Genomic DNA, 14,956 nt, shown 5'->3' with positions numbered 1-14,956 from the left:
TACCCTAGATCCCCACCTCCGAGCCCATGCCCTCTCCCATCCGTTCTCCACCACAGCCCTCTAGCTGCCAGGCTCTAAACAGTTAAAGCTTATTTTCTTGGGTTAGTGACCACAGATCTGCAGTCAGCTCAGGGCAGCTAGGGGCCTGTGTCCTGGGCCCTTTACCTCCAGCCTTCTTCCTTCTCAATCTTTGTGGTGAGCATTCTGCGCCTCTTTCTTTCCCCAGCTCTCACTCAGTATGTAGTTTGTGCTCTGGACAAAGAAGCACGCTAAAGAAGTGAGCCACAGAGAGAGAGGCCTAGAAAGGGGAACAGTGCTCCGTGGGGTCCAAGCCTCCACATTTGTGAAATTGGGGTGAACCCACAGAAACATCACATCACCCAAAGGTGCTTAGGTAAATTAGACTCTGAACAGGTCCTCCGAGATCATGTAAAGCAGGGACTGGAGTGAAGGGGTATCAATCCCCTGACCTTTTAGGGATGTGGGTGTTCTGTGGTCAGAGGCAGTTGCCTCAGAAAGTTAGAGAAGACGGGTTCCTTTGATTGAGTCCTTCCAGCAGGGCAAAGCAAGTTAGTTCTGTGCTCTGTGCAGGCAGTCACTCATCTGAACAATCTCATTACAGACAAGAAAAGCAGAGCGAGAGGTAGACTGCAGGTAAATTGCATGGGCTCAAACTCATTCGGGCTGGTTCTGGTCTTGTGCACCCAACAATGAGTCTATGAGCAGACTTAGCCATGGGTCTCACTCAACAACACTGCTACTATTAATCCACACGTCTGTAACCAGATAATTCTAAATGTAACCGTTTTTGTTGCTTGGGCACTCTGTGGCATTGGGCAAGTGACTTAACCCCTCTGAATTTGGTCCCTTCTCTAACAAACCCTGCATCTCAGACTCGATTGAGAGGAATAGGGATATGGAATGTGGGAAACACTGGCTGGATCAGTCAGTAGAACAGTGATCAATATATGTCCTTGGGGAAGGAGGAGATAAAGTTTCAGGCCTGATTTCAACCATAGAAAGTTCCAGAAATGATTTCCCCCAAATCCCTTGCTAAAACTATTTACTGTGGGATGATGAGGTGGTATGTGTCCAGCTTGGGATATTAATACCCATGAGGCTCCTCACTGGTACAGACATTTCCTTCCTAGTGACCCAGAGGCAGAATAATACATGCTTGCTGCCCATGATGCCACTTGCTTCCTGGGCTATGTCCATGGTTAGGGTAACTCAGCCCTAATTTTTTTTCTTAGATTCTAATTTTCTTTTTCTTTTCTTTTTAAAATTGGATATTATATTTACATTTCAGATTTTATCCCCTTACCCTATTCCCCCCACCACCCAGGAACCTCCTATCCCATCCCCTCTCCTCATGCTTCTATGAGGCTATTCCCCCACCTACCCCCCCAATCCTACCTCCCCACCCTCAAATTCCCCCCACACTCAGTGTTCAGCCTTCATGGGACCAAGGATCTCCTCTTCCACCTATGCCCAACGAGGTCATTCTCCCCTACATGTACCGATGGTGTCATGGGTCCCTCCCTATGTGCTCCCAGGCTGGTGGTTTAGACCCTGGGGAGCTCTGGTTGGTTGGTATTGTTACTCTTCTCATGGGCCCACAAACCCTTTCAGCTCCTTCAGTCTTCTAACTTCCCATTGGGAAATCCTTGATCAGTTCAGTGGTTAGCTGTGAGAGTCTGCCTCTGAATGTGTCAGCCTCTGGCAGACCTCTAAGGAGACAGCTATATCAGGCTCCTGTCAGCATGCACTTCCTGACATCCATATCAGTGTCTACCTTTGGTGACTGTACATGGGATGGATACCCAGGTCTCAGCCCTAATTTTAACAAGCTGATTTTTGTCTCTCCTCCAAAGCCCAAGGCTTGACACTCTCTCTCTCTCTCTCTCTCTCTCTCTCTCTCTCTCTCTCTCTCTCTCTGTCTGTCTCTGTCTGTCTGTCTATTTGTCTCTCTCTCTTTCTCTCTCACACACTACTACTGCTGCTGCTGCTGCTGCTGCTGCTGCTGCTGCTGCTGAAAGTAGAGTCGGGGAGACAGTGGGGTGGGAGAAAGCACAGGACACATTGGAAGCAGATGCTATAGTTTAGATCTTCAGTTTCCCTTAAGACTTGGTCCCCTGCTCAAGGTGCTGTTACCCAGCAAGAGAACCTGTAAGATATAAGGCCTAATGTGAAAAAAGTTATGTTTCTGGCGGCGTGGCATTAAGAAGGATATTGGAGTTCTAGCCCTTTCTCCTCTCTTTGCTTCTGGGACTCCATGAAGTGAGCAGACCTAGCCCTGGGTGGATGACAGCTCTTCAGCCAGCACCACCTCTGCTGTCAGGTCACACTGCCTTGTGTTGCTCTGCTGTGTGCTCCTGCCATGATGGACTATTTATCCATGGTCCCCAAATGACAGAACCCAGGGAGCATGGACTGTTGCCTCTGAAAACACAAGCCAAATAAATGTGACTCCTACTAAGATGGTTATCTCAGGTATTTGTTACAACAACAGGGAACAGACCAAAAAAGCAGGAGTCTAGAAATGGAGGAAGAGGGAGAATGGGAGAATAGAAGATAGAGAAGAGGGAAGGAAGGAGGAAGAGAGGAAGGGAAGGAGAGATTGGAGGAAGAAGGGAGAGAGGGAAGGGGGAGAGAAGGAGGCAGACACAGAGAGACAGGAAGAAGGCCTGACTATTGAAGGCCAAGACTATGAAGCCAAAAATGAATCAAAAAGTCCAGAAATAGAATCACTGGGAAAATCCCACACATTCATCTGTTGAGCAAATGCCCAAATGGGCAGAGCAGGCATAATTCAAGAAAGACATGGATCAAAACCTCAGAGGTAGGTCAGTCCAGGAGACATACATTCCATTCTACTGTGAATTAGTTAGGGTTCTTTCTTTGGGGATGTTTTCCTCATGTAATCATTACTTTTAACAGGCTGGCTTATAAGTGAGTTAGCCTGACACCACCTATCTTTGGCAAGTGTAAAGTTACTTTAAGACCAAGACTATTCTGGGTTTTTATTCTATGTATGGATGCTGCTGGCTGCAAGAGGAAAGAATTTTTTAAAATATATTTTTATGTGTATCAGTGTTTTGCTTGCATATATATGTGTGTGTACCATATTCGTGCCCAGTGCCTATGGAAACCAGAGGAGTGTATCAGAAGACAGTTTTGAATCCACTAGAACTAGAGTTACAGACAGCTGTAAGCTGCCATGTGAGTCAAACCTAGGTCCTCCACAATAGTACCAAGTGCTCATCAAGTTGGAGTGCCCTTTTCAGGTAGATCAGTTGGTCTGAGCCTTTCCCAGACAGTTCAACTGTTCTCTCTGCTTCTAGGCAACAGTGTGGTCGGTTTCTGCTTCCTATAGGCTGCTCATCTTGCCTGAACTTCTTACATAGAGCTCAGTGCCTCTTCTAGGCAGCTCTGCTTGTCTGAGACTATCTTTCAGAAGTCCTTACTGTTTATATACACACTTAAGGAGGAAGGGAGGAATCTCGTAAATCTGATCAGTTTCAGGAACTTCCTGAAGCTGTTTTGATGGTTTGCTTCCTGTCTTAAAGAGCTTCCCTACAGGACTAAGTGTTCCCCTCCTGTTGGAACATCCCTGTTATTTCATCTCCCTATAAGCATACTGTGTCTTAACCAGTTTTGTTCCAAGACAGAAGGTTTTAATCTCAGAATAGACTGCTATACAACACCAGGACACCAGCAAGCTTCACCTTAGAAAGTGTCTAATCCCTCAACCACTATACAGCTGACTCCTTCTCTGGTCCCAGTGGCATCCTTCTGCCCCTTCTCCTCCCCTGCCAAAACACTGCCCCAGCCCCCACCCATGCTACTGGAAACACTTATTTCCTACCAAAGCATCCACCCTGTAGACTCCTGGCCTTCAAAGGAAATTGGTCAACTCCCAGAGCCCATGAACTCCCAACAAATTGCAGCAAAGGTTGTAAGCATCTATGGGTTAAAGTACATTTTTTCAGAAGGAAGATCTAGAATTCCTTTAGTGTCTCAGTGGAGTTTGCTCCTTCCTCACTGCAGTGTGAGAAAATTCAGACTTTAGGTTATACACAATATGACCAAAGAGATGCTCAACAGGTAAAGGCATGAAGCCTAATAACCTGAATCTGATTCCTGAGACTCACATGGTGGAAAGAAGAGAATGGATTCTAGCAAGTTCTTCACACATACTATATTGAATGCATACACACACACACACACACACACACACACACACACACACACAGACACACACACACACACAGGGTTTGGGGAGGTTCTTTACAAAATTTTAAAAGGGTTATACACTGCATAGACTTTGAAGACAGCCATCCTTGAGTGATATTTTTCCATCTACTCCAAGATGATTTTGTTTCTTCGCTGTTTTTGGTTTGTTTTCCTACAGTTCATCTCAGGGCTGCTTGGAAATAACTGGACAGAACCTTGAGCTCTAGCCTGGCTTCCACCCAGGCTGTGTGATCTTTGGCAGTTGGCTTAACTTGTCTGAGCTACAGCTCCTGCTTATCATTGAGGGATAGGATTGTCAACTCTCATAGGTTCTTGGGGGCTTGAATGAAGTCCTATACCTATGACCGAGCTCAGAAACTGATGATCATGAAGCTTCCTGTCCTCATATCTTCTGCTCCATAAACTGGGACAGAGTGAGCCAGCACAGTTACCCACACCCTGCCCCCCAAGGGCTAAGGCTTTTAGGTCTTGGCTGGAGGTGGGAGATGGAGAGACCAAAGGTCTTAGCAGAAATGCTGGCAGCTTAGGTGGCTGGTAGAGAGGCAACTGAGCTTGCATGTGATGTCTGGAACACAACCGGAGATCACACTGCATGTTGGCTTTAACCGACTATTTGGCATTTCTGTGGAGCTCATTTCTAAACATGGAGCTGGGAGCTGGCAGGCCTGGCTCCACTCCCAAGTTCCAATTCAGTAGCCTCTGCTTCTCTGGGCTTTCGTTTTCTCTCCTCTCCCCGTCATCAGAAGGCATTTCTGTGAAATCCAGCAGCAAACGTTCATAGCAAAAAGTGTGGAAACTGAAGCAGGGGGAGTCTTATCTCCAAGGAGATGAGATCAGCGCTTCTCTGATCCAACTGGATGGTTAGTCTTGCATATGGTAATTGCATAGCCCCAAGTGAAATAAGGACCCTAACTCATTCAACTAGTCTGCTGCCTACCAAACACACGGGCTCCTCAAGAAGCTGGCTAAAGACCCAGCCCTGCTCCCCTGCCCCCAGTGATCGTCCAGGAGAGTCAGCTGACTGCAGAGCACCCGTGAAATCTCCCCCACACTGCCTCTTCTCTTTCTGGCAGCCACAGGCTCTATCCTATTGATGCTTGTTCTGTTTCTCCTGTAGAACTAGCCGTGAAACGAGTCAGTTTCTTGCTGACATTGATAAGGTGGGGAACCCTGGAGAATATTGCCAAGAATTGAAGTGCTCTCAGTTCTTCTTATTCTATGGCCTATTCCAGTTTTACCTACTCCCCTTTGGCTTGTTTCTTCTAGAAACTGAGACCAGTGATTTAGAGAATGCTTGTAAAGGACTCAGGGCAAGAGAAATCCAAGTCACCTCTTATCTCCCTCCAGATGACAGGAATGAAAACTGTCCAGCTATACCCTTTCTTGCTTACTTGGCCCATGAGTGAGTTAATGCCAGGCTTGGATGGACATTCATATCTCATGTGAACCTGACCCAAAGGCTGCCTGAGATCAACCATGAAGCCAATCCATAAATCATCATGTAGCCTCCCTCAGTCCCAGGAGTCTTTGTTCACTGGAGACCTTAGAAATCACTTTGCTGGCTCTATCAATACTATCAATCATCACCCTGGATTTGGACATCTCTCTGTCGTTTGATGGCCAGAAAATATTTTTAGCTACCAACCATGATACAAATTTTATCTCCATTCACGGTGGTGGTAATAAGAGGGAAAGAGTCAGAGAAGATGTGACCAGACACTGGGATCAGAGCTCCTTGAAAGAGCTTAAGATACGTCCTTTCCTTTCTGGATGTAGATAAGACATGCCTCCACCGATTCTCCAAACCCTTGACCTCAAGATCTCAGCCTGCCTGTCAGACCTTAGTCAGTTCATGCCTTGCCTTCTCCATGCCCCCCGTTCCTCAGCCACAGCCCCACATCCTGTTCCTTAAATGTGTGCCCTCCCTGAATTAGACTCACTTGGCCTTCTGCCTAAAGTGTCCCTCCACTATATCCTCCACCTTGCAAACTGAAATGTGTCCTGATCCATATTTTGTCCACAGGATGTTGTGTCTTGTAGCCCTGGACACCCACTGCTTGCACAAACCTTGTTAGGGTCACCTTTCCTGGAATCTTTGTTGAGTCATAGGAGTCTAGGGACATTTGTTATAAAGAATGATCTCAAGTACAGATGAGGCCAAGTGGAGGACTACATTTCTTCAATGTCATATGGATGCTTCGTTTAACACATCCACACAGAGATTATTGAATTCTCCAGAACTGTAATTCACAGATGGCTGTTGAGCTCTTGAAATGTGGCTAGTGCCATATGCCAAAATGACAATATTTTGGACTTGTCGGGTTAAAACATATTATTCAAATTACTTTTGTGTTTGTTTTTGCTTCTTTTGTGTGGGGTTTTATTGGGGGGGTTGTTTCTTTTGAAACAGGGTCTCACTATATGGCTCATGATGCCCTCAAACTCAAAATCCTCTTGCCTTAACCTCCTAAGTGTTGGGGTTACATGTGTCTGAGCCACACCTGGCTCTTGGTTTTCTTTCAGTTTTGTTTCTAGTCATAGTTTCACTATGTAGCTCTGGCTGTCCCAGAACTCACTATGGAGAAAAGGCTGGCCTCAAGCTCACTGAAGTCCATTTGCCTCTGTCTCCCAAGGGCTGAGATTAAAGGCATGTACCACCACACCCAGCTCATGGTTTTATCATCTGTCTGTCTGTCTTTCTGTCTGTCTGCCTTAGTTAGGGTTTTACTGCTGTGAGCAGACACCATGACCAAGGCAAGTCTTATAAAGGACAACATTTAATTGGTGCTAGCTTACAGGTTCAGAGGTTCAGTTTATTATCAAGGTGGGAGCATGGCAGCATCTAAGCAGGCATGGTGAAGGTAGAGCTAAGAGTTCTACATCTTCATCTGAAGGCTGCTGGTAGAATATTGACTCCCAGACAACCACAGGGGTATTAAAGCTCACACCCACAAGGCTACACCTACTCCAGTAAGGCCACACCTCCCAACCATGCCATCATACTATCTATCTAAATATCCAGATATTTTATTTGTGGTTCCCCCCCCCCCTTCCCTTCTCCCTCTTGCTCCAGCCCTCGCTTTGGTTCAGCTCTCTCCAGCCCAAAGGTTTTTTATTTGGATCTCATTATGGATGGTTGTGAGCCACCATGTGGTTGCTGGAATTTGAACTCATGACCTCCAGAAGAGCATGACCTCCAGAAGACCTCCAGAAGTACTCTTAACTGCTGAGCCATCTCACCAGCCCTTTATTTGAGTTTTTAAGACAGAATTTCTCTGTGTATCTCTGGCTGTCCTAGAACTCACTGTTCACCAGGCTGCCCTTGAACTAATTGATGCACCCCCCGTCTGCCTCCTGAGTGCTGAATTAGTGTGCACAACTGCCACCCAGCTTTCTTTCTTTGTTATTATATGCATGTACGTGTTTTCCTTGTATGTATATCTGTACACTGCCAGTGTATCTAATGCATTCAAAAGCCAGCACTGGATCATACTCGGGACACACATCTATTGGAAAGTAACTCTAGAAGATTGACTGTCATGTATTATTAATATTAATCAAGGAACCAGACTATGAAGTTGCACATTAACTTGAACCATGTTTTCTCAGATAGAGTTTCAATGACTTCTTTCCTGTATGAAATAAATTCAATTTTACTGCCTTGCCATTAATCAAATTTGTCTTAAATGATTATAAACAACAACCAAACAAACAAAACAACAGCAATAAAAAAATCAGGATCTTTATTTGTTTTTTTCTTTTACATGCTATTTCTCAAATGATTTTTGAACCACATTATCATTTTATTGTTAATGAATATTTTGTTGTTGTTGTTGTTTTAAAATAATATTTGGGAGCTCTTAGTTTCTTTGTAAGTTCTTGAATAATTTCATATAGGTATTAATGATTGTTGGTCATTTTTAAACCCTCCATTACCCTCTTTTAGCAACTGCTCCCCTCCCCCTGCTGAAGTCCTCCTTACCAATCAACCAAATCTTTCCATGAGGCTCATTTTTTTTAAATCTTATTTTTGGAAATTATATGTTGAAAAAACAAACAACACCAACAAAAGAAAATTATGCTTTGGTAAATCTTTGACTCTGCGTAGCTTTAAAGCAAAAGCTAAACTGACATTAAAAACTAAACTCAAGGCCTAACATTACCTCAAGTCTCCATAAATAAATACAAAGGAGTGAGTGAAAAGCACTTATTTGGGGTTGGGGCTCAAGTTTGTACAGCCAACCATATCTCCCAGTAGGATTCCTGTGAGCTGCATGCAGGTCTAGGGGTTAGAGAGGCAGGAAAAAAAATGAGACCCTCTTTTAAGACCCCTCCACCCCAGCCTCTAGCTTGTTCTCTAGTGCCTGGGGCCTAGGACCCCAAAGAGAAGCTGGCCAAAGCAAGTTCCTTTAAGAAGTGGGAACTGGGATTGGCTTCTTATCTCTTCCTGCCCTGGAACCTGAGTGCTTCGAAGATTCTGTCAGCCAAACCTAATGTTCCTCAGGTCTAGACTCAGGCATTTTTATTGTTAGAGGTCACTAGCAAGGCCAAGTAGCTATGCCCATCTCAAGAGTCAGGTCATATGGCAGTCCTGGAGAGATGTCTCTAGGTCCCAAGTCATGGCTAATAATTGAAACATATGTCTCTTTCCTTTTCCCTTCCTAGGCATCTCCACAGTGAAGCCTGGTTAGCTGGCAACTGAGGCTAAAGGTGATTGCAAATTCCTCGAGGACAGAGCTTTTCACTCACATGCCTGGCACCTGGTTAGCACATGGCTTGGTATGCAGTAGACATGGATCTTCCGTTTCCTCCCTCTGCCCTGCTCCAGCACAGAGGCAGCTTCCAGTGAGCCTGATCTATAGACTTCTTGGCCTGAGTGCAGCACCATTAATCAGTGCTCCCTCTGGGAGTCTGGGCAGGATCAGCTGATAATTAGGTATGAAGCTCAGGGCTGGTGACCTTTCAGAAGTGTCACAGTGAGTCTGCCCTTGTCCACATTCTTCAAGAGAAAAAAGAAATCAGTAAAACCTTTGCTTCTGGAGTGGAATAAAAGCAACATTTTTTTTTTTAAGTTGTTCAAACGACAACAGTGTAGATTTACTGTTTTAACCATTTTTAATGCACCCAGACATTAAGTACATTCACACAGTCGAACAGCCATCACCACCATCCATCTCCAGAATGCTTCATCATCCCTAAATGAATTAAACACTAATCCCTCAGCCCCTGTACCCCGTGCCTGCTGCACACCGCCATTCTACTCAAGTCCCTCATCTAGACAGAATTGCATGATTGTGTGTGTGTGTGTGTGTGTGTGTGTGTGTGTGTGTGTGTGTGTGGTGATTGCATGTGTTCACCATGCGTGCATGGGTTTGTGTTGTATTGAACTTAAGCCCAGGGCCTCAAATATGCTAGGTAGAGTCTCTACCACTAAGCTGTATACCTAGCACTTTTAAAAACTCCTATTTTGGGACAGGTTTCACCCCGGGGCTAGCCTTGAACTCTCTCTTTCTGAAACTCAAACAAGGCCTTAAACTTTTGGTTCTCCTGCTTGAGCTTTTAGAGAAGCTGGGATAACAGGCTTGCCCCAGTAGGCCTGGCTTGTCTTCTTTTTCAAGGATGAAAAATATTGTCACATGTGTAGATATTTTATTTGTCCCTATCCATTGGCTGGCACTTAGTCCCCCAGCCCCCTTAGCACATTATGGACAGCATTGCCAGGAACATGGCTGTACCAGTATCTGCTCAAGTCCCTTTGAGGGTATGTAGTCACAAAGAATTCTGGGACCTATGGCAATGCTTAGTTTTTCTAGGTAAAAGCAGCATGTCTGAGCTATTTTGTGCAAGCTCTAAGGTGTAGTCACAGTAGCATCTTTAACCAGCACAACAGCCCTAGGGATGGAGATGATTGTCACCACTTTATAGAAAGTTTAAAAAAAAAAAAAAAAAAAAAAAAAAAAAAAAAAAAAAAAAAAAAAAACAACAACTGACTTTTGTCAATGACTGACAGCAAGTTTTGAAACCAATTCTCCTTGATTCCAAAGCCACTGTCATCCCTGCACTGGAACACTGAGTTATTGGAATTGGCCAGCAAGGCTATGCTGGGAGAAAAAAAAAAAGAAAAAAAAAAAAGGGATGGTAGTGGTGAAAACAGCCTCCAAGGGGGTGGGGGGTGTCCCACCTCAAAGCTGTTACAAAGTAACACCTCCTTTTGCCTACAATCACAGCATAGCAGGGAATCAGTTGCTGTCAAGAACAGGGCATAGCTGTCACTTGTATCAGATGAAACAGTCTTCCAAATGGTTTTCAGGTCCCCTATAGCTGGAGCACCCCAACCCTTGATCCTCCTGGTGGCCGGCCTATCTCCCTAACTTGGCCTCTTAGCACAAACCTTATTTCCCCTAGATCAGCCGTACCCCTCTCAGGGAGGCTCTTTCATGTTTTCTTGTACTCTGGGCCTTCCAATGAAGTCTTTGTTCTTGTTGCTTTATATAATAGCTCCCTGTGGCATAGTTCACATCACAGGCTCTGTATAGTTCACATCTTCCAATATATCTTGTGACTGGTATTCCCAAAAAAAGCCATACCTATTAAAGAATCTGCAAGACTGATTGACTGGTTAGAAAAACGATTTTCAACCTGTGGGTCATAACCCCGTTGACAAGCCTCTCTCCAAAAATATGTACATTACAATTCACAACAGTAGCAAAATTCTAGTTATGATGTAGCAGCAAAAACATATTTATGGTTGGAGATCACCACAGTGTGAGGAATTGTATTAAAGGCCACAGAGTCAGGAAAGAGAACCACTGGATTTGAGTTTCATGATATGTAGGGAGTTGGAACATTGCATTTTCAGAACCAAATTAACTTGGGCTCTCCTTACCCTCTTAACAACTATTCAGTGTCTACCTCTATGTCTGACCCAATATCCTTGTGAGTATCAGGCAAATCTTTTAGAAGATGTTAGCCTAACAGACCACTAGCTTCCACTAACCCCAAAGCTTAGAAAGGTTATCAGCATCTGGGACCTGTGACTGATGAGATGTGCTCGATGTCGTGTAACCCGATCATATAATGTCTCCACCTGTGGCACTGACGATGCCTTGATTTATGACTTTCTTTTGTTCTGTAACTATAAAAGCCCCGTGAAATGGTTTCCATTATTTGTGGTGTTGGGGAAACCTGTATCCATGTTTCCAGGCCACCATGATGTCAATCATCTTTGGGTCAAGAGAAAGTGACCATCCAGTTCCCCCTAAGGAGAGAGCTTTGTTTTGTGTGGATGACCTGATGCTCTGTAAGCTTTTGAGTCACTCAATCAATCGCACCAGGACAAAATAGAGAGGCAGATTTACCGTCCTCTGCCCCAGGTTGTTGAGCTCTCAGTACAGGTCCTCAAGGGACAGTTTGCCAGAGACCTCCACAGTCGTTCATCTGGCTCTCACACATTCACATTCCATCCATTCAGTGGACTCACAGTTGGACTCCACTGAGAAAAACAACAAAATGGAAGGAGGAACGTGAGATCTTTTATTGGAGCACTCTAAGATAGGACACAGCATCCTTCCAGGAAGGGATCAGCAGCCTAAGAGACCCTGGCTGGATTCCACGGCCTCCCATACTTAGGATCCTGAGGCGGAACAGGGAGGCTGTGGATGAACCCATCAGGCCAGGGAGGGAAGCAGAGCCAAGCCTTTGTATCTCCAGGAAGCCCTAACTTTACCTTCTGTAGGCTCAGTTCATGCTTTGGTATCAGCACTAGAGGATGGGAAGAGGGACACAGCAGACAAAGAGGAGAAGGGGGTGGGTAATAGGCACAGAAAGCAACGGCCAGGTATCTTGCATGACAGGGGCTTGTACACAGCACCTCTCAGGGGAATGCCTTGGGATGGGCTCGCTGACGAGGGCCTCTGAAGAACCTACACAGGAGGGCCACACTCATCCCCTAACCCAGAACTGCTAGAGCAGCGTGGCTCTGGGAGTCACTTTAGATAGAGCACTTCAATTCCATGGGCTAAGAACATGAAGTGTGTGGCAGGAAGAGAACTGGAATTTGCTCAGAAGTCAGGGATTGGGGATTATTTGCCCAGTAGAGAAGGAAGCACTTAAGTGACTCGGCTGTGATTAGCTGTAAGATGTTGAGCTGGCGGCATTGACTCAGAGGGTCCTTACAACAACACTCTGAGACAAGCAGGGCAAGACAGCAATCCCATTGTGGAGGCAAAGAAAACAAGATACCCAAAGGTGAAGGCCCTTTGGGCTACTTATCCATCCATAAAGTAAATAGGGCTTGACCCAGTGTTTCTGTCCTTAGCCCAGGTCCTTGCTCCTGCAAGCTGCCTGTCCTGTAGGCATGAGTCCAGTGAGTGCCACATTTGTTAGACTCTGAGAACAAGCCCACACTGGTGAGCTGTCCAGCTGCTCCAGTTAGCTCTTCTGAGGACTGACCAAGGGAAGGAGCAGAGGTGGGGACAGATTCTGAGTCACCTTGGCAGCCTACCACATGCCACCTCCACTCTAATCAAGGTGCCTGGAGCCCAGTGGCCATGCACTTGGGTATATTTATCTGATGAGGCCTTGACAGGGGAGGCTTGAAGAGCTTAGAGGTTTCATGACTGGGGGTGGATGTCCAGGTTCTGTGACTCAGTATTCCTAAAGGAAAATAAGTCCACTAAAATGATTTCTTTATCCTTCCATCAAAGAAATGAGGTTCACAATGCATTCTTGGCTGCCAGAGGAGATTCATCTCCACATGCCTAAACTACCCTTGCTACAGCTATGGAATTGTTCACTGGGGTTTGGGGAGGTGAAAGGCTGCCTGACAGAGCAGGGTGAGGCCTCCTTCATTTGCTAGCCTGTCTGGGTGGAATGGGAGCAGATGGCTTTGTCCCTCACAGAGTTCTCTCTGCTGGGCACAGTTATATCTTATTTGTTGGAGCACTCTGAAATGTTCCCCTTGGTCACAGGGGAAAGTGGTTACTCCAGATGGGGATGTGAGGGCCACCTTAGTGTGGCATCTGTCACATCATTGATTGCCAGGGTTAACTCAGCAGATCTGGCAGACTAGGCAAGTGTCCCTTCTCTGCCTCACTGCTCCATGTGTGTCCCTCCCAAAGTCACACGGTCAACGTGTGAGGGTGACCTTCCTTGAATGAAGAGGATAGTTCTTGAGTCTCCAAGGGTATGTGAGTAGCTACCTACCTCTGCTCAATGCTTTAAGACAAGCTCTGGGTAGTTAACCTTCCGAGACTCCAGACACATTCAAATGAGGTGCTACATGGTGTGGCATCCTTTCTTCTTTTAATTTAAATTTTTAAAGAATCTTATACACAAGCATTGAATTACTTTTGCCCCCTCCAGATTCTCCTGCATTCTCCACTCTCCCTCCAAATTCCATGATCTCTTTTTTGTTATCATTGTTACATGCATATACATGTGTGCATATGTATATAGATGTATGTATGTATGTATGTATGTACGTATGTATGTATGTACGTACGTATGCATGTATGTATGTAAGTATGTATGTATGTACGTATGTAAGTATGTATGTACGTACATATGTATGTATGTATGCATGCACAACTTACTAAGTCCAATTGGCATTGTTCATATGTACATGTGCCCAGGGTGTACTTCTTAGGATTGGAAAAACCTATGTGGGAGCTGATGGTTCCTGGAGGAAATTGATTCTCCCTCTCTCAATAGCTACTCAATAACACTTTATCTAGGGGGAGACTATGTGGAATTTGCCCTGACCACATTCAACTGGTGTTGTCATTTCACAGGTCTTATTCAGACAGCCATATTATTCAGATGGGTACATTTTGCTTGTCACATCTAGGAAGTGCCATTTAGCAGCAAGTGTCCTGGGCCTCTGGCTCTTTACAATCTTCTTATTGCACAAATTTCCAAAGCCTTAGATATGGGGGTTGTGTGGCAGATTTATCAGTTGGGGTTGGGTACCTCACAGCTATCTATTTTGACCAGTTTTCAATATCTCTAATCTCTATGTGTTGAAAAAAAAAGAAGAAGAAGAAGCTTCTTTGATGAGATGGAATAATATCTGAGGGAATAAGAATAAGTATTTAGATTAAAGTTAGAAATTATATTGGTTTAGAGAAGTGGCACCAATAGGTTCTCCCCTTGGGTCCATGACTTCTCTAGCCATGAGGAACTGGATAGGTTAACTGTAATGAGCCATAAGCCCATGTACACCACTATTGCACATTGTGGATGCTATGCCAGACCAGGCATTGTTGTAATTTGTAGGTTTTCTAGCTATCAATTGCCCCTCTCCCTTGGCAGCTTGCGTAGCACCTTCTGATACTATGAGAGCAGCTCCTGAGGGAAGAGGATTCCAGGTCAGCTAACTCAATTTCTCCAAGTCCTGTGCCCAAAGCATGTGGAAGAAACAGATTTGGGGAGGCTAATCACACATATCCAAGGTAAAGGACTGCAAAGTGAACCATAAACAATAACACTGGAGGCCAAAGACCAGCCCGTGTTTGGGTTGCACTTCCCATTAGTTCTGAAGGAAACCGAGTTCATGCCAGGCTAAGGGCTCAGTCCTTTTGCTGAATGAGTCCTCTCCACTTTCCACCTTAGTCAATGCACTCAGCTTAAGTCCCTGAAGCCTAAGCAGTCATAGGTTGCTTAATAAAGGATGTGTTCTGAGGAATGTCTCCTTGGGTGA

General features: G+C 45.1%; 1 protein-coding gene and 1 long non-coding RNA gene across 3 annotated transcripts in view; one reads left to right on the top strand and one right to left on the bottom strand.

Annotated features, from left to right (window-relative positions):
* The window catches only part of Kcnc4 (potassium voltage-gated channel subfamily C member 4), a 41,399-nt gene extending 29,984 nt beyond the window's left edge, over positions 1–11,415 (top strand). The window contains exon 4 of the mRNA XM_034500903.2: positions 8,923–11,415. Coding sequence (XP_034356794.1) covers positions 8,923–8,948 — 26 coding nt within the window. The 3' untranslated portion in view covers positions 8,949–11,415. The remainder of the gene's footprint in view (positions 1–8,922) is intronic.
* The window catches only part of LOC143442094 (uncharacterized), an 85,328-nt gene continuing 79,495 nt past the window's right edge, over positions 9,124–14,956 (bottom strand). For both annotated transcript variants that reach the window (XR_013110014.1, XR_013110013.1), the window contains exon 6: positions 9,124–9,256. This is a non-coding gene — a long non-coding RNA (uncharacterized LOC143442094). The remainder of the gene's footprint in view (positions 9,257–14,956) is intronic.

Source organism: Arvicanthis niloticus, chromosome 4 (assembly GCF_011762505.2).
Source record: "Arvicanthis niloticus isolate mArvNil1 chromosome 4, mArvNil1.pat.X, whole genome shotgun sequence".
NCBI classification, from domain to species: domain Eukaryota; kingdom Metazoa; phylum Chordata; class Mammalia; order Rodentia; family Muridae; genus Arvicanthis; species Arvicanthis niloticus.
This window is presented reverse-complemented; position numbering and strand designations above follow the sequence as displayed.